Source organism: Fusarium mangiferae (genome assembly GCF_900044065.1).
Source record: "Fusarium mangiferae strain MRC7560 genome assembly, contig: FMAN_scaffold009, whole genome shotgun sequence".
NCBI lineage: Eukaryota > Fungi > Ascomycota > Sordariomycetes > Hypocreales > Nectriaceae > Fusarium > Fusarium mangiferae.
This window is the reverse complement of record NW_024573929.1, coordinates 1,179,821-1,198,590: the sequence shown is the minus strand read 5'-3', so window position 1 is coordinate 1,198,590 and position 18,770 is coordinate 1,179,821. Positions and strand designations below refer to the sequence as shown.

At 48.5% G+C, this 18,770-nt stretch overlaps 5 protein-coding genes across 5 annotated transcripts; 3 read left to right on the top strand and 2 right to left on the bottom strand.

Moving 5' to 3' along the window:
* Positions 1–215: 215 nt before the first annotated feature.
* Positions 216–2,488, bottom strand: FMAN_12481 (uncharacterized protein; the record flags this gene model as incomplete). The annotated part of the gene is made up of 3 exons (XM_041835025.1): positions 216–1,206; positions 1,258–1,886; positions 2,006–2,488. The coding sequence occupies 3 exons, from the start codon at positions 2,486–2,488 to the stop codon at positions 216–218; spliced, it is 2,103 nt and encodes a 700-aa protein (XP_041685230.1).
* A 629-nt stretch (positions 2,489–3,117) lies between these two features.
* FMAN_12480 (uncharacterized protein) lies at positions 3,118–4,876 on the top strand (the record flags this gene model as incomplete). The annotated part of the gene is made up of 5 exons (XM_041835024.1): positions 3,118–3,368; positions 3,421–3,815; positions 3,863–3,924; positions 3,988–4,563; positions 4,622–4,876. The coding sequence occupies 5 exons, from the start codon at positions 3,118–3,120 to the stop codon at positions 4,874–4,876; spliced, it is 1,539 nt and encodes a 512-aa protein (XP_041685229.1).
* A 4,212-nt stretch (positions 4,877–9,088) lies between these two features.
* FMAN_12479 (uncharacterized protein) lies at positions 9,089–9,325 on the bottom strand (the record flags this gene model as incomplete). The annotated part of the gene is made up of 2 exons (XM_041835023.1): positions 9,089–9,213; positions 9,265–9,325. The coding sequence occupies 2 exons, from the start codon at positions 9,323–9,325 to the stop codon at positions 9,089–9,091; spliced, it is 186 nt and encodes a 61-aa protein (XP_041685228.1).
* A 425-nt stretch (positions 9,326–9,750) lies between these two features.
* Positions 9,751–16,392, top strand: FMAN_12478 (uncharacterized protein; the record flags this gene model as incomplete). The annotated part of the gene is made up of 1 exon (XM_041835022.1): positions 9,751–16,392. The coding sequence occupies one exon, from the start codon at positions 9,751–9,753 to the stop codon at positions 16,390–16,392; it is 6,642 nt and encodes a 2,213-aa protein (XP_041685227.1).
* Positions 16,393–16,848: 456 nt separating this feature from the next.
* FMAN_12477 (uncharacterized protein) lies at positions 16,849–18,407 on the top strand (the record flags this gene model as incomplete). The annotated part of the gene is made up of 3 exons (XM_041835021.1): positions 16,849–16,953; positions 17,023–17,418; positions 17,490–18,407. The coding sequence occupies 3 exons, from the start codon at positions 16,849–16,851 to the stop codon at positions 18,405–18,407; spliced, it is 1,419 nt and encodes a 472-aa protein (XP_041685226.1).
* Positions 18,408–18,770: the final 363 nt, after the last annotated feature.

Sequence of the window (18,770 nt, the reverse complement as noted above, 5' to 3'; positions counted from 1 at the left end):
CCATACCGAATGAAGATATTCCTATTTACAGGCCTCAGATTCCAATGCGGACGTTTGCTCATTTATCAATATGTTCCTTAAGGACGCTTCAATCCACCATTAGACCACCCGACGATCACTTAATTCTATCTTTTTGAATGACAAGGCACAAAGTCAACACTGTTGATTAGGTGATATAATTTACCAACCATCGTCGGTTGCTGTTGAGTGGAACCTTAGAATAAAGGAGCCTCTAAACCCCAAAGTAAATTCTCCCAATCCATTCCCTCCAAGTCCATATTCAATCCCATGTCGCTCAGCTCTTGGACAGATGCTATGGCATCATTTGGTGTCGTGTCATTTGACAACATGGCAGTTGACGAGCTTGGTGTAGGTGGAAGGTTTTCACATCTCACCGGTCTCTGCCTCTCCTTGCCCACTGGCAGCGTCACTTTATGCTTCTTCATCACCTGTGTCAATAGATCTTGTATGCGAGCCGTGGGTCTGGAAAGTTCTTTGGCCGCCTCCAATATGTCCCAGGCTTCCAATAAGTCTTCTCTTCTTTGTTCTTTCTCGTCGGCATCGGCGCCTAGGCAGAAGTCCAAAATAAGAACAATGCTGGCGATGAATACACTATGCAAGACTAAACATAACCTGAGCCGTGTCGAGTTGAAAGTTGTAGCTTCCTTCTCGAGTTGGTGTTCTGTTTGTATGACCATGCGTGCTGAATCAAGACACACGCGCCGGGAGCGAGCATACGTAGGCTCGACTGCGCCACGGGCTAGATACGGGAGATGAAGTTTGCATCTTTGGCCATGGACAAAGACATTCATGACATGACGCTGAATAATTAGTCCTGGTCTTTTATGCGTTTCTGTAGGAGGGAGTTGCTGTAGGTCATCCGTATTAAACTTGAGGAACGGGGGCAGATCTTCAATGAATTGCTCGATGGCCGCATCAACCTCCAAAACAAGGTCGTATGAGTGGACATCTGGGTTTGAGGAATTTGTGAGAGGTACTCGGTCAGTGAAGTTGCGGACGACCTCAGCGAGCCGTACCCTCTGTAAGAAATAAGACATGTTGGTGGCACAATTTATTGGCTTTCCCACCAACTCTTGTCCTTCTACAAGATCTTCATCGTCGGCATTCAGAGGTTTTCTGACATTCATTTGCCTTGGATTGATCAGGTAGGTGCCTTCATGTGGGCCTGGAAATCGAGATATCATGCTGTAAACCATTAGATCAAACGCTATTTAGTTTTGGACATGGAGGCCTTACGCATCTGTACCAATGAGGTACCACCAAACTCGCCGAGCAGTCTCCATTTTGAGAGGACTGAGCTGGGGTATCTGCACCGAGGGAGGGTTGTGAGGGTGATCCAGTCGGTGCAGTCCGAGCTCACGGCAAATGGTGATGGAATTGAAAAAACAGTTTCGAGCTCGGGAGGAAACTCCTTCCAAGTTCAACAGGACGAAACTCACGATGATGAGACCCTGAGCCAGCTCGAGACCTATCTCCGACCTCCGCTGCGATGCATCGAATACATCAAAGGTTGATTTGAGCCATCCGAACGACTGGGTGTTTGCCTCTGTATAATCACAGAAGAGAGACGTCATGTTGTTGTCTACTGCTGTCCATGCGTATGTGACGTTGGTGCAGACCGCAAGCATCAGGAGAACTGAGCACAGCGAAGCTTGTGCCCCCTTTTCAACGGCATCGTAGACCTCATCGACGAGTTTATACAGGCTTGGAGTGTGTACAACATGATGCATAAAAGTAATGACCGAGGTGTACTTGTGAACCAAAACCTTGGTTTCATGTCGTTGAGGCAACCAGATGCACCTTGTTGGTTCCAAAGAGAGAAACCCTGAGGGGACACTTGAGTTTTGAAAGATGTAGCATGAAGGCTGTGCAATTGAGCGTATAGGACATATGCGGAACACAATGTTGTCGACCAATACGGATTCCTAGATAGGTAACTTGTGTGAGTCGACTTGTTGAGTGGTGCCAAGAGTTTTGGACTTACCGATGGCTTTGGGCCAAGGCATGAACTCTCGAGCCAAAGAGCATCAGCCGTCAAGTTCTGAACATTGATTGGCAAAGGTTGTAGAGGCTCCAGCTGTGTCCGGGGAGCAACATCACTGCCTTCAACACTCGAAGGGGCTGATGATATTGTTCGAGGGTTAGAGTGAAAGTCAGTCTCTTTGTTTCGTTCTGCGAGAAGAGCTTCCAGCCTCTCCAATCGCGAGAGAATGTCCGCCTCCTTGCCCTCAGAAGATGTTCCGCCTCCGCCTCCGCCTCCGCCTCCGCCTCCGCCTCCGCTTACACCTCCGCCTGCACGTTTGGAAACCGGCCGTGAAGACGGGCCCGTTGCCCGGGGTGGGTCTTGAGCCTGGCATTGAACTCCGCGGCTTGTGCAATTGGAACACGGAAATTCTCTACTGCAGCGCAACTTGCGCACACGGCAGAAGTTACAAGACACAGGACGCTGACGAGGCTGACGACCCATTGCTTCAGTTGTACTGTTACGGTGGGTTTTTTCCTTGGCTTTGTTGTGAAGAATGAATAGGCAGTGATTAAGAACGGGCGAAAATGCCATTCCCCATGGAAACTCCGCGGAACATCCATGGCCCCGACCCCGACGCGGGACAACTTATATCATTACTTCCTTACATTTAGGGTTGCTTATCCCTCCTATTTGTTGATTTGACTGGAACTATTGGTTCAGTAGGATAAATCCTTCTGGATGAATAGCGAGGGCTGTAACTATTACCAATCCTTACCATTATCGAGATTGGCTTGGATCATCTGCACCCACTTCCCAATGACTCCCGGCCTCCAGATTGGTAGACCGGCCTCGATGTTAAGACACGGACATAAGCTGTTTGCCGTTGAGGCTCCCGGTCAAATGGTCCCTTCGTTTGTAGTATGCATTAGTGCCTCTAGGGAAGCTTTGGATCTGCTGGGGATCAAGCATATAATAACAGGCCCCTACCCAACCATTCCGAACTCCTTTTAGACCCTCAGCCTTACACGAGCAACTTCTTGCCTCATGCTGTCCGTCAGAACTTAGACTATCGGGTGACCAGAACCTACTCATAAGTGTCGAATTACTCCCTCGAGCACATACAAGACAGCATGAAACATGTCGAAGTTGACGACCAGCTGGTCAGTGCTGCCACTCCAGCACCAATACCCGAAGAGGATCTCAAGAAGAGCGAAAGAGATCTTGAAGAGGGATCAACATCAGTCGAATTCGATGATCCTCCTTCCGACGACCCCAATGCTGTTGATTGGGACGGCCCTGACGACCCAGCCAACCCCCAGAATTGGTCAACCAAAAAGAAGACAATCAATGTCATCCTCGTCTCATCGGTTACATTCGTCACGTACCAACAGTTCATTTCCCCATCATAAAGCTCCCTCATCTAACATTTCCAGGCCACTTGCGTCCTCCATATTTGCACCAAGTATCGATCAAGTCATGAGGGAGTTCCACTCGACAAACGAGCAACTGGCATCGTTCATCGTCTCGGTATACCTTCTCGGCTACTGCTTTGGTCCCCTAGTCATCGCGCCCTTGTCTGAAATGTACGGCCGACTCCCGCTGTACCACATCTGCAATGTTCTCTTCGTCGCCTTCACTGTGGCCTGCGCCAAGGCCCCTAACCTGGGGGGACTGATTGCATTCCGACTCCTTGCTGGTCTTGCTGGATCCTGCCCGTTGACAATCGGAGCTGGCTCGTTAGCTGATATGATCTCCAAGGAGAAGCGTGGAGCTGCCATGTCTTCGTGGGCTCTCGGACCTCTTTTTGGACCAGTAATTGGACCAATTGGTAAGTGAAACTTTAGGTTGAGTGGTGCCCAAAGCTGACAACTCCAGCTGGTGGATATCTTTCGTCAGCGAAGGGCTGGCGATGGTCTTTCTGGGTTGTTGCTATTGTTGTAAGTAAAATCTTATATCTATACTTGGATCTTGAACCAGAGGCTGACGTTGACTATCGATAGGCTGGTGCTATCACGATTGTTGCTTTCATTTTTATGAGAGAAACATATGCGTACGCTCTTCTTGAGAAGAAGACCAAGAAGCTGCGCAAAGAAACAGGGAACACTAAGCTTCGGTCAATCCTTGACAATGGCACGACTACGGAGGAAGTCTTCCGCCTGGCCATTACGAGGCCTACTAAGATGCTTCTCTTCGCGCCCATCGTGTCGCTACTATCATTTTACATGGCTCTGGTGTACGGGTATCTCTACCTCCTCTTCACAGCTATGCCATCACTCTTTGAAGGAGAATATCATTTCTCCAGCGGATCAGTTGGCCTGTCGTATATTGGTCTCGGAGTTGGCTCCTTGACAGGCCTTGTCATTTCTGGAGCATCAATAGACCGCTTTGCTCAGTATCTTACTAGCAAGAATGGTGGAGAGCCCAAGCCAGAGTATCGACTTCCGTTCATGGGGGGAGCCTGCTTCATCGTTCCGGCTGGATTATTTATGTTCGGATGGTCTGCTGAGAATAAAGACCATTGGATTGTGCCAATAATCGGTACTTCGTTCTTGGGATGTGGCATGATCATCGTATTTGTAAGTGCTCTACCTCTCCATGCCGCAACCCGATCTCAGCTTGCTGACTCTTGACCAGATGTGCATCTCAGTCTACCTGGTCGATGCCTATGTTCAGTATGCTGCGTCTGCCATTGCTGCAAGCACTGTACTTCGTTCGCTGGTCGGGGCATTATTACCTCTTGCAGGACGAAGTATGTACAAGAGCCTAGGTTATGGATGGGGAACCTCGCTGCTAGGCTTCATTGCAGCTGCAGCGATCCCATTGCCGTTTGTCTTTTACAAGTACGGCGAAAGGATTCGAAGAAAGAACTTGTTTGACGTCAAGTTCTAGATGAATAGACAATATGCGTATTTATGCTATAATTGTAAGCTGGCCAAGTTGAAGCGAAGCACAAACTCAAACAGTAATCCACAAAGAGGTCTTCACTTCTTGAACTTATTAGAATATCCCACAGTAATATTTGATATAAAGTTATACGGGGTCTTGTGTGGCACTTGATCAAGTATCTGTGGACCGCCGTTATTTTGCTGCAGGTAAATATTCCTTTACAGATTCTGTCTTTTGCCAAACACTGCAAATCTTATTAGTATCCGATTGGTAAGGACAGAGCACATATGACCGCCCCCTTATCGTCACCAATCTTCACCAACTACCACAACTGCTTCTCAACAACATCATATCATCATCACCCATCGTCGTCGCGACATCTTACACCCTGCCATTTCCAGCAACTCATCGATACATCCCCATAACATTTGCATCATCAAAGGAGTAACAATAATAAAGAAACATCGGTGGAAAAATATTCCCCGCTCCTCACCACAATATTTGCAGCCTGTGATTGCCATAGGAACGTGGGTGGTATGTGCTGACAGTCAAAGCATTGACCTAAGCTTATCCAGGCTCCAGTTCTTGCAGCGAGGACTTTTCTTTGAGGCATCCGCTCTCAAAAGACTATAGTTGTCGTTGTGGTAGTGTTCGCAGTTTAGGTCTGTCATGTCGTTTCCGCATAGTATCCTGCCTCTATTATCTATTCAATAGTTGGCTGTCGATATTAAGGTACTTTTAAGCCTGCACTATACGAGCTGAAGTCTACACCCGGGAATAGATGGCAGCCTTGTCCAGGGAAGCACTCTTTCAGCCATTGCCTTATCATTCCAGCCTCATAGCTGGAGATCTAGGGGAAGGATATGACCGTATTCTAAGTTGGATGTTCTTATGAAGACGAATAGGAAGACGCTAAGGAGGAGGCCATTATATGCTCGCGGAAAACTTTATTCAAATACTTAGAAATTCACATATCCTGGAACATAACGCTGAAGTTTATTCGTATATTCCAAAACGCATGCCTCTTTTAGTTTGCTGATCATGTTAGTCTCTGTGTTATCTAAAGAGGAGTTACTATGCACTAAACGCCGGACTGCTCTTAATGGCGAACGAAGAGAGGCAGCCGCATATCGAGTTGCCCAGATGGTTTCTGCAGTGTTTGTAAATGGCGGTCATACCTGCATTCCTCATCGACTTTTAATGCCATGTATGGTTTCTGCCAACAGCTTGAGATGCAATAGATCATTCAGCCGACGAGATAATGCATGTAGTAAACATTGGTAGAGCCGCATCAGAGTATACGTTTGACGTATCTCCTTAAGCCCCCCGAAGCTCGTAGGTCTATGCTAGAATGTAATAGAGCTCTTTGCAAACCGCTGAGCTGATATAAGTAAATATACTATCTAGTTAGCTGTTAGGCCACCGGGACGGATTAGTATATTCTCAGTCTAGATAAACTCGGTAGCTATATATATAGTTTTTAAACTATTAACTTATCTATCTTAAGCTTTTACTACTATTCTATAGAACTTAATAGTAAATAGGTATAGAGTCTAAAGGAGGAGAGAAAGCTTAAGATATTTATCTTAAATAATAAGAAGACTTAGGTGACTTAGTATAAGCTTAGAATAAGCCTTATATATATTTTGCTAGGCTTATTTAATATCTTATGTTAAGGTCTGATGTTTCCTTGCTTCCCGAGGAGAGAAAACCAAGCCTTAGCCAGTCCAGTCTTCTATGCCTTATCCAGGTCCCTCTAATTCTGAAGCTTTCTTCACTACGGGACTCTATATGTGAATCTCTGCTCATGCAGATCGCTCTGCTGCTAGTGAATTGGCAGCAACAGTCAGGGCAATCCATAAAAAGGATTGAGTAGGCCAAGAGACGACAAAAGAGCCTATCGTCAATCCAAATCAGCGAGACCTGGCTTCTAAAGCATCTTCTGAGAACCTCCATGGCCGCTAAAGGCGAGGAAGGCAAGGAAGGCGAAAAACGGCGACGATGACGGCAAGGGACGACGGCAAGGGAGGGTCGTCAGTAGGTGACAAGATCAAATGTGATGAGGAGCATGACTTAATAGGCCAGGAGAAGCCTGCTGAATCGGGCACTGAGATTGGACTTGAGTCGTCCGTGGATGACAAGGCCGAATATAACGAGGAGGAGGAATTGATCAGCTCTGATAGAAAGGTCTGGAGGCCAGGAGGCCTCACCCAGAGTGGAAATCCCATTCCAATGCCTAACGCGTTCCCCACTGATCATACACAGCATTTCAACTCACCATAATAACCCCGTCATGATTCCTACTGGGCTCCCTCAGAATGGCAGTCTTATTTCTATACCTGGCGGCTCCCTATGCCCCCTGGTCTCCTGGTTTACTCCGGGCCCCCAAACCGAGCCACGCAGCTAGACTCAACTCACCTCGATGAATGCCATGATTCAGAAGTGGTCGTGGAACTTCCCGTCCTCCCCAACCATGAACCCTGCCACTTCCTCAATGAGCTCCCAATCCCCTTATTCTTACCCATATCCCAAACTGGAGCTTTGGAAGAATCTGGCCACCTGCTTCTAACAGATAATTACGATATTAGTCTTAAAACATGAGAATGACTAGTAAAGTATTTTATAGTTTCTGCAACTATTAATACATCTTAAGAAAACCAAAGGCCCTCCCCTGAAGCACCAGGGGCTCATTGCGATCCAATCCATGAATCGTAGCTGCAGGACGAGGATAACGCTGTAGATACCCGTCAACATAGCGGCCGCCAGGAAAGGAGAGCAAACCAAAGACGAACTCGGCCGCACAATTCGCCCTTCAGCACTGATTTTCAGCTGGCCTCCAGGCGTCCTGGCCAGTAGGAATCATTATGGGGTTATTATGGTGAGGTAGAGCCCCTATGGTAGTTAGATCAAGGTCCAGGAGGCCAGGAGGCACTCCCTGACCGGCAGCTCCTATAACAGATGCAAGAGCATCTTGGTACTACTGATATCCTATGCAGCAACAAGACCAGCAGCGGCAGCAACAATCGTAATCAAATATATATATAACTATCACTACTAACATGAATCATCGACACAACCTATACAGCCTCAGCTCAATCCATATCCAACTTCCCAAGTCTCTCAACACCAAAATAACTAAATCTCAGCAGAGTCACAGGCCCTAAGACAGACTATCAGGCCTTTGACACCTGCATTAACTGCATTTAGGAGTAAGGACGGGTCCAAGTCGCTTATGCATCATAGCCTGCGAATTCCCAAATGCATAGGGCGCCAGGACGCTGGATGCTTTTACGATAGCCTCGCTCTTGAGGGTTCGCAGTCTGAAAGGGTTGACGCTTTCACGGTAGCCTCGCCCCTTTCACGGCACTGGCGACCATCCAGCGGTGGAGGCCCGAGTTATTCCATTGTTATGTTCGAAAATGCTCCCAAACTGCTTTCGTTATCCTCGAAAGAGTGTAACCTAAGGCCATGTGCCTCTTCAAGGGATTCTCGAGTTCGAGACATAGATCGTAACGAAGTTTCTCAGCGGCAAGAGAAACCTGCCCCTTGTAGAAGGCCAAAACAGTGATCCGTCCTAAGTCAACAAAGCTAGGCGATAAGGCCAGGCGATGTCAGAAGAGCTCATTGTTAATACACATTAACGAGACTTGGCACCGCATAAGGTAATGAAGTCATTGGCTGCTTTGTAGAAATAGGTGACACCATATGAGCTCCCATTCATTAAGCTCAAGTTTCTGATCAGTGCAAAAGCTGGCCGTAGACGTCGAGGGCTCGCTGGGCGGTCTCATTGACATGAGCAGGATTGATGATGGCGAAGTTGAGAACATTGACCTCGGTGCTGAGCTGTATGCAGCCCTTTTCAGTAGTCTTGTGGCACAAGTAACACTTGGTCTCATTATTATTGAACTGGATTCGATTCATTCGCGAATAGGATATGGCCTTAATCCTGTTTGGCAGCAAGATTGATAGAGGAGGGGGATGGTGGGAGGAGAACCAGATGCGCCTCAGACTGGGAGATCTTACAGAAGAGGTTGGTGGTGTTATTTGAGCTCTGTGAAAGAAATAGTTTGGCGTGTAGATACTTGAATTCGAGAACATTTTCTCCAGGTAGGTCCGTCCAAAGACAGCGATCTTCTTCTCCCGTCCCTGCGCGCAATTGCCACCTAAGATAGTTGCAAGTTTTAGGTGGCCGATTTAAATTTTGGCTGAGATTTGTCAATTGTTCCTTGCAGCTTTTTTTTCTTCCCCCGTCTCCTTCTCATTTGGAATTAATGACGCCGGCGGAGAGTCAAGATTCTTTTGCGCATCATTTGCAAATATTGGCTGAAAAGTGTAGAATCCTGTGTTTTGCTGAGCATGACGATTTCGATAGGACCTGCAGCGAAACTAACCTCCAACCACACCGCAAAAGACAGTCAAAGCCAAAGGCAATGCTCTCTCGAAAACATGCATTTTGAGTATACTATGTCAGAAGGAAGCGATTAGGTTGTCTTGAAGTATTTCGACCAACCCCTAGTTCTGAGCAAGTCTCAAACTTCGTTAAGTCAAGGGTACAGGTAGCCACCTCGGACTCGACCTCGACCTAAATAATTAGGTTGGGACCAGATTTATAGTGGACCGTCCACTGAAACTTTGTCAAGGGACCTCGCGTGTCTGTGAGCACTTGCGCTCGTCCCCGACGCGTCTCCTGGTTTCCTCGACCGCGTTCCCCGCCACGCCCCAGCAATGAAATCAATTAAAGAGTTACGTACCTGCTGAACCGCGAACACCACGCTCGGTATTGATACTTCCACTTCCATCTCTCTACTGTTTCAAGTCGTTTGAGCAAAAATCTCGCAACTCCATCATGCATGCGACAAGATAATGTCATATGGACAATGAGTAATTGGAAGGAACTGGGAGAAGTCCCTGATTCTGAGGAAGAAGATGGTTTCGAGAGCCAAGAATTACCGTCATTATCTACGATCACGCAGGCGAATAAGATCATTAGTGAACGACCCAACAATCAACAAACTGACACGGCCAACCATGAGGAGAAGGATCAAGATCGCGACATCTGGGATGTCCCCAGTTCCTCACAAGAGCTTACCCACCATGCTCTTTCAACCAAGACACCTGCTCGAGTACCACAAGTAACGCCAAGACAGCCCGAAAGACACGAATTTCCTCCTGATATCTACGATATTCAGTCATCATCGCCTCTATCATCCATACACTCAGATGTTGACCTACCTGATATCAACAGCCTTGACCTTGAACGACTGAATGTTACGACCGAAGCTACGCTGTTGAATGAAGCCCAGGAAAACGATACGGCCAGTAATGGAACACCAAACATAGCGATTGAACGATCGTCACCGCCCCCAGCTCCCGAATTCGAGGACAACCGGGATACTGAGCATCCATCCTCGTCACTAGTCCTTGGAGATGACCATGCGATATCCATACCTAGACGAATTCTGGACACTACCTCCGAGAACCAGGCTGCCCAACAAGCTGCTATTCGTTACGAACGGTCATTTCGCCCTAGAAAGCCTATCCAAGAACGCCCTTATGCCATTGAATTGTCCCGCTATTCCAATACGCTCAAGAGCCATGGCGTCCGACCAATCAGACTTGCAATGGAAGGAGAAAAACGACGTCGACAACAGGCTGAGCAAGATTCTTCGCAGGATAAGGACTTTGAAGATGATAGCCAAGGCTCAAACATACAGGAAGTGTCTGATGAAAGCCAATTGAAGGGTGCGGAGGACTTCTTGGACGCCTTGGACACTCTCGATCCTCCCTCACCTTCACCACCGAAGACGTCGCCAATGAACGATCGTGCTGGGCCCAGCAGTCAGGCAAGCTCGGCAGGCGATACAGAAAACACGAGCATGGCCGGCGATGATCTTCCAGCTTTACAAGACTTGCTGAGACAACCGATTATCACGACTGCGAGGCCGTCTGGCAAACGGAAATCGTCACCGTCTCGGTCTTCCACAAGGAAGCGCAAGAGATATGATATTGTGGATAGCGATCCCCTTGAACCTGCATCTGTTTTCAGACTTGGGCCTGGCACAACAGACTCACCTGCCGCAGCACGCAGTTCTAGACGACACGTCGATGAAGAGAAACATCAACGTGAGTCTTCGGAATCTTCATTAGTGTCAGCCAAACAGACCGAGTCATTTGTGAGGTTGACACAGCGATCCACCATCTTCAATGTGAGTGACTCCGAGGATGAACTCGCTGGCCCTACCACCACCGAGCAGCTAGACCACGAAGATGCCGCATCTCAATCTGAATCCGACTCAGCCTCTGAGAGTGGCTCTGAGATTGTCAACACGGTTGGCCGTCGCATTAGAGGAGTCCTTCCTGCATCTTGGCTACGGCTAGATCAGCAAGCTGGTCACAAGAAGGTCCCGAAAGACATTCATAAACGAGCTGTTGCCTTTTCGCCCGAACGAGAAATAAGACGCGGTGTTGCACAGAGGCGTGTCGCCTCGTCAAATTCTGTCACAAACTTTGAGATGTTTTTTGAAGACTCTGATGAAGATTCGCCAACACCTGCATCAGCCCCGCAACAGGAAACAACTGACAATGTATTCCACAACCAAACCCGCCTAACCATTGACGACGGGCCTATAACCATTTCAGAAATCCTGTCTGATGATGAGGGATCTGTGATCGAGGACAACGCTATTGACCCTATGTTTACTGGACGGAAACGACAATTGAAGCTTGCGGACTCTTTTCGTGGCCCAGCAAAACGACACAAAACTTCCGATCCTCAACGGAAACAAGTAGCACTCAAGGAACCCCATCAGCCCAGAATTACTAGCATGCTCGCTGGGACTCGGGGCACTTCTGTGCCTGCACCTGAGCTTGTCAAGAAAAAGTACCGCCATCCTACATTGAAACCCAAGTCCAATGGAAAGAAACGGTCCACGAAGAACAAGCCGTATGCGCCACCTCGACTAAGTATTCTGGACGTTGTCGAAGCAGACGCACCAAGGTTTCTCAAGATTGCTGCGAGGTCTGCCTTCCGGCGCCGAGACATGGGTAGGAGTAGTCCTGGTAAAAAGTTGATCAAACTTGCTACTAGAGAGGACCACATTGACGCGACATCTGTCTTGAATAACTGGAGGGTCGGTTCGATCCCCCAACGCCAGTCGGTCACTGCTGCTCGAAAAGCCAAGAAAGCCAAAGCCAAACCGAACCCTAGGTACAGGGAAACGAAGCGACCTCTGCGTGAAACATCTGGGAATGGCTCTTCTATCCCAAGACGGATGCCATTGGCCCTAGGAGCATCTCGACGCCTGGTCAAACAAGTGAGCCAGGCAGGTTCAGTCAGGTATCAGCCAGACAGTACTCATGCAGAAACTCGAATGAGCCAGAACGGCCTTACCAGCACACCCTTGTCCCGTTCTGGCTCAGGAGTCGTGCGCCCGGCTCAACTGGAAACGGATGAAACAGACCAGACTAGTCGCTTCTTATTCAACGCAACCAAGAAACGTCTGGATCGTCTGTACCGGAAGCAACGTGGTGACCTTTCTGCTTCAAGCATCATGACCTTTGATCATGAGCCCGACACATTTTACTCAGCTAGTCCACCTCCCGAACAAGATCCAGTGCCTCTCCGAGCCGTTGAGGAACCATCTCAAAACCTGAACAAATCGCGATTTCGAAAGAAGACCAAACCTCGACGTATTGATGTCGAAGCACCACAGTTTAGTCGTGCGAATGATCCTATCCCCGTCGAGTTTGCCCCAATCTCAGAGCCTGCTCAGTCTGTAGTGACGAATGAGGAGAAACTTCAAGGTTTGGGGCCGTATGGCACACAGTACACCCATCATTTTGAGACTTTTCCTCTAGATGCTCAGGTCTACTTCCACGAGTCAACTCTTATTGGAAGTGGTGTGTTTGAATCTGTATCAAGTGGCCCGAGGTGCCAGCATCTACTGGAAACTCGACCACGGGTATCGTTGAGCTTTGGAGAGCAAATCCTCAGATGGGGCCGTTGGGACTCGCAAGTGTCCTCTGAGCTGGGTATGCTTCTCGATTCCATCGTAGACCAGCTCGAATACACGTCAGTCAACAAACAAGCCCAAGACCCCAAATTTGCAAAGAGTGCTGCAGGGTTCATCATGAACTTCATGCTGAATTCTTTGAGCTTCACGGACCATACACAGGCGAAGTCTTTCGTTGGGAGGGCGCTTGAGGCGTTCCAGGGATTCAATAGCCGCATACAAGCGGTACTAGGACGTGGCGATAACACCACACAACACCAGTATCTATCTATTGCAAGGGTCTATGATTACTTGCTTCTTGCCACGCTCTTTGTTCTGAGACTTTGCCAAAGTGAACCCTCTTTGGCGAACGATCAATTTCAAATGGAGGATCTGGTGAAGGACTTGGCCAGAACTGCAATTATATCACTCTCCAAGGCTGGGACGGACAACATAAAAAAAGTGTACAGTGACCTGAAGAACTCACGGTCACGAGAGCGAGGATTGAGAGATGATGTGCCCGCCATTCACTCCTGGCTTATTACCATGAAGACTCTGGAACATGCCCATATTCCTCGGGGCTCATTCTGGGACATTCTGTACGCCGTGATAGCCACGCCTGAGGTTTCAGAAAGCCTCGATGCGACGGAGCACGAGCGGTTGTGGAAAACCATGTTCCTTCTCCTCCCACTCACTGAGTTTAACGACAAAGGTATCGTTGCTGCAGGTCGAAGGCATGATGCAGTTGTCGATGGCTGGGCATTACCACAAAGACTGCTCAAGAAAGTTTTCCAGGTTTACAAGAATAACCCACGGCAGTCACCAAGCTTCAACAGCTACTGTCGGGCCCTCGTTGGCCGTTGCCACTATCTTGTTCAGCAATGGGGCTGGCACAAATGTGTAGCCGTGATCGGTGTCATCTTTGACTTCTTTGGCTCGCAGGACCTCGCTCATCTGCGCAATGAAGAGGTGTTCGCTTCGCCCAAGTTTCTGGATGAGCTCGCAGGAAGCCCCTCATTGTCTGTTGATAAGGCCGACAAGTGCTTCCACATCTTCCTCAAGCTCGTTGCCTTGAGTATCAAGAAGTTAGGCGCCGCTGGCTCGTTGAAAGACATCCGGAACCTGATAGCCCGGACAATGCCAAACCACAACCGGCAACTCCTAAAGGAGCAGACGATCCAGGAGCGTGATTTGGCTGCGTTACGAAACCACCATGATCTGCTCTGCACCCTTTTCTGGGCCTCGCCGGCAGAACTTCGCCCAGGCGCCCATTTGATCGAGCGACTCGTCGCCCCAGCAAGCTCCCACAAAGAGGCGTGCTTAATCAATGTCAGAGCCTGGAACCAGTTGGCCAGGTTTATCATCGCGTCCGGAGAAGCTACGACAGCTTTAAGACCGTTCACACAGTGGCGCAACAGCTTTTTCCAGTCCATGATGCAACAGTTTGACTCCGTACAGTCTGATATGCAACAGCAAGTCTTGGCCATGTCTAAAGATGGGAGTCACACAATCGACCCAGACTTGATCAATGCCGTGGTGACCATGAATAAAAAGGCTACAATGGACGTATTATATGTCTCGGTGGCAGCATCATTAGATGTTATGAGACATGCACCTAATTTGGAGGCTGCCACGTTTGCCCTGAACACACTGCAACTACAGCAAGTCTTCCGGCGATCCAGTGCATATCCCTTAGAGCTCGACTGGTCTATCCTCCGTTCTTCCCTATCCACCTTGGAAGTTTTCCTCGCCCGTATTGATGTGTTCAAGGATGACGAAGACAGTCAACAGAGCGAGAGCCAAATCTTGAACTCAGCTCAAGCGGACGATGCTATCTTGGTAATTGATCACGACCTATCCAAAGCCTACTTCTCAATGGCAAGATGCATTCTCTCCTCACAGGGAGAAGTTGGCGAATCCCCTTCTGAAGCTGTGCAGAGATCCCAGTGCACTGAGCAGGTCATAATCTTGACAGCCCAGCTTGTAGTAAGGTTCATTACTGGTGGACTGTTGCGCCTTGCCGATATGTTCAGACCGGGAAAATATAGCCTGTTCGAGGAGGTTCCAGCCAAACTTAACCTCGACCAACGACGACATCTTGTCTTATTCTTAACCACGCTCCTTAAGCACAACTTTGATGATTTTAGCGAGGCAAACTTTTCTCTTTCAGAGGTCTGGGCTCTGTCAATTGTCAAGCCAAGACCATACCTATCGTACGAAACCCAGTTTGCGGAGCAGTTGCTGCGAAAGCAGAAAGAGTTCGTCCCGGATGCAGTCGTTGGATTTGCTATTAACCCGGACTACAACACAAACAGAGACCTCTTCGAATTCCTCATAACGTGGATGCGCAAGTCTTTGCGAGATGCTGGACCAGCGCTCAAGAAGGTCATCGTCTCAGAACACTCCAAGACCCTCAAGTTGGCAATGCAGCAAATCATCGGAGATTTGCGGACGATGTCTCACGATACCTCTGAACATCCTAGCTATGTGGTCTTTGTTCGGGATATCATTGCGCTTATTAGAGCTCACGGCTCTGATATTTGCACAGTCGACAAGTATTTCTATCAGATCAGTAAGGAGTATTCGCCGTCTATCCAGGATCCGCAACTGCAAGTGGCTGGCATGATGTCTTACGGGCTTCGGCTGAGCGAAGGGGACACCAAGGTCATCCACCAGGTATTCTTCTTCCTCTCTAACAACTTCAAGATTGCGCTTAAAGACAACAAGCTTCAAGGCGAAGTTGAGCTTTTGTGCCGGGGAATGGAGAACCCGGGCATTCTATCTTTCATTCTGAACAAGATGCTACCAGCGATTGTCAAGACTGCAACCGTAGAAAGCTCGATATTCCCCATGGTTGAAGCTTATGCAGGTGCACTGCGAGTTTTTTTCACCCGCGATGTAATTCCTCGAGAGTTGGCAGAAAGCGAACTGCCGCATGTGGTTGTTCTTTTACGTACCATTGCCGACTTCCTTGATCAACTCAGTAAAAAAGACGGACATCTCCGGGCCGAGGAAGTCCATGTGGCTACACAACTGTTGTCATTGTCAAACAGCCTATGGTCTCCTCTATATGGCTTGTCACTTTCTGGTATATCTTGCGGTTCTTGGACAGATACTGTGCAAGTTCTCAAGCATGTGAGGAACGGGTTGTCAAGGGCCGAAACATATATCTCTGACATGGTCGATCTTGAAGACTATTCTGTCAGAGCAGAAACCCTCCTATCCGGCTTTCGGCAGCAAAGCATGGCGTCCCCACAGATTGGTGATAGTGTCAGAAGCTTCACGGATAATCTCCTCAACGACGTTCGGAAAATCTGGGTCAATACTGGAACACGAATCACCATTCAAGCGCCTGGAAGAGGTTTCACACAAACGCAATCTAACCAAGGAACACCTGTCCCAATATGGAATGCAGAGGTCTTGGTGACTGTCTTGTACGGGGAGTTGAGGACATGGAATCATTGGTGGAATAAAGTGTTTGGCAAGGAGCCAGAACAAGTAGACGTGATTGAACCTGTCTTGTTTTAATGAGCATAGCAACGGCGTTGGGTTTACAAATGTTTGCGGATTATGGATTGGATTGCATAGGGGATTTTGCATGTGGTTTCGTTTCTCGGAATGAATGGAGTCTGTGAGACGATATATATATGTCTTTATGTATATGTACCCGTCGAATTGAACTTGTGGAATATGTTTACGTGACTATTTACCATGTAAGAAAATGAAAAAGTTGTGACAGGTAAGGTAGTTAATAAGTGACTACCTAGTACCTACTACCTACCTGTAGTACCTAGGTAAGGTATGCCTGCCTGTATGTGATGGTCGGCCGTCGGGTAATTCCACGAGTGACGTATCTTGGACCGTGCGACGCGCCAAACGCGTCTCCCCGATAAGCTCATTTATGCGTATCTTGAAGAATTCGTGAGCTTCAATCCAGCAATTGTAGCCTAAGACGGTGGAATTGCCCAAATGCAACGAACTACGATGGCTTCACTGTTTGGTCTTCCAGACGAGGTCATATTAGCCCCCTTATTCGAATCATTTCCTTGTCGAGAGCATCAAATCCGCTCCCTAGCAACGCTGCTGCATGTATGTGATGTTTACTCACCAACCACCCATCTTTTCACATCACCATAACAGACTGACAACAACACATAGCCCAATGCAGCTCCTTGTCGAAACCTCGTTATCCACGGTGCAACGGCTACAGGCAAATCCGCCATCACCTCTCAACTTGTCTCCGACCTCGTCACCAGTATTAATAGCGATGGATCCTCAGGGGGTCTGCAAGCTGCTGTCGTCAACTCTGTACAATGCATCACAGGACGACATCTCTTCGAGCGCATAGTTGGTCAGGTTGCCGAGGCGCTGCAGTGGGAGGAAGTGCCTCGGCGATGCGAAACACTGGCGCAATTGACGGTTGAGATGGTCAAGATGGTTCAGTATCCAAAGAGGGATGCGAGGTGGCGTTTTATCTTGGTGCTGGATGCCATTGATCGACAAAGAGATGCCCCGGCCACATTTTTACCGGCTCTGGCGAGGTTATCAGAAATTGTAAGCTCCCAACAAACAACCTTGATACCTACACACGTACATGTACAAAGCTAACAATAGCAACTGTCCAGATTCCATGTCTTACCTGCGTCTTCATAGTCACATCTCCGCCCGCTGGCTTCCTACGGTCACCTTCGTCAGCGCATCTTCTTTTTCCTCCCTACGAAAAGAAGGAATTCGTTCGCATCCTCTCGCTCACGCCACCGAAATCAATTGCTACGTGCACGCAGCAGGAAACCACCGATCTTTGGACTCGATTCTGCGCCGCCGTTTACGACTCCCTCACAAAATCAGCGTCTCGCACACTGCCATCGTTTAAGCACAGCTGCCATGCGCTTTGGCCGCGCTTCACAGCCCCCATTCTAGCGGGAACACATCTGCCGAAAGAGTTCTCGAAGCTGCTAATAGCAGGAAGAGTGCATTTCCAAGATGAGTCTTTGCTCAACCCAAGCATTGTCTCTATTCGCCCCCCAAAAAAAGCCCTTGAAGCCGTCGGAACCAAAACTACAGCCTCAGCAACCGATCTCACGAACCTCCTCCCTACGACAGCTCGTCTCCTGCTGCTATCAGCTTATCTCGCCTCCCACAATGCAACCCGTCATGATCTCACACTCTTCTCAACCTATCATCATGGCCGCAAGCGCCGCCGAGGAGGTATCGTCGCTCGGGGAGCCACACGGACCAAGCATCGCAAGATCGCCCGCAAACTCCTTGGCGCACACGCCTTTGTCCTCGAGCGCATGATGGCTATCTTTGCCGCTGTACGAAATGAATGGGCAGATGGCACTGCCGTGGGCGCCGCCGGCCTCGATGCAGATGTAGCCATGGCTGTATCGACGCTCGCGAGCTTAAGACTGTTGACACGAGTAGGAGGCGCCGGAGATGTCATGGATCGAGGAGGCAAGTGGAGGATCAATGTTGCATGGGAGGTGATACGAGGAATAGGGAGAAGTATAGGCGTCGAAGTTGAAGAATGGCTAATAGATTAATACCCGAAGCATATAGTAGGCCAGTAGGGCATCTCCTCCAAATCATGACATATATCAACCAAGATTTTAAACCACATCGTTAATACGTCACGCTTGAGCTGTGATCGCAGGCTCATCTATCCAAAATAGTCCAGCATTATCATTCCATATCCACGTAATGAAACATTGCATCCGGCGCCCCCTTTGGGGAAAAAAAAAGGAGGACCTCACAAGTGTCGTTGTGTCTTGTCTCTCAAAAACAAAAAACGCCATCCCATGATATGTCATACAGGAACACAAAGCCCTTCATCAAGATATCGGGATATAAAGTAACAACACCTTACACGAGAAACTCTAGCTCTCATATCTTTTTGATTGTTTGAA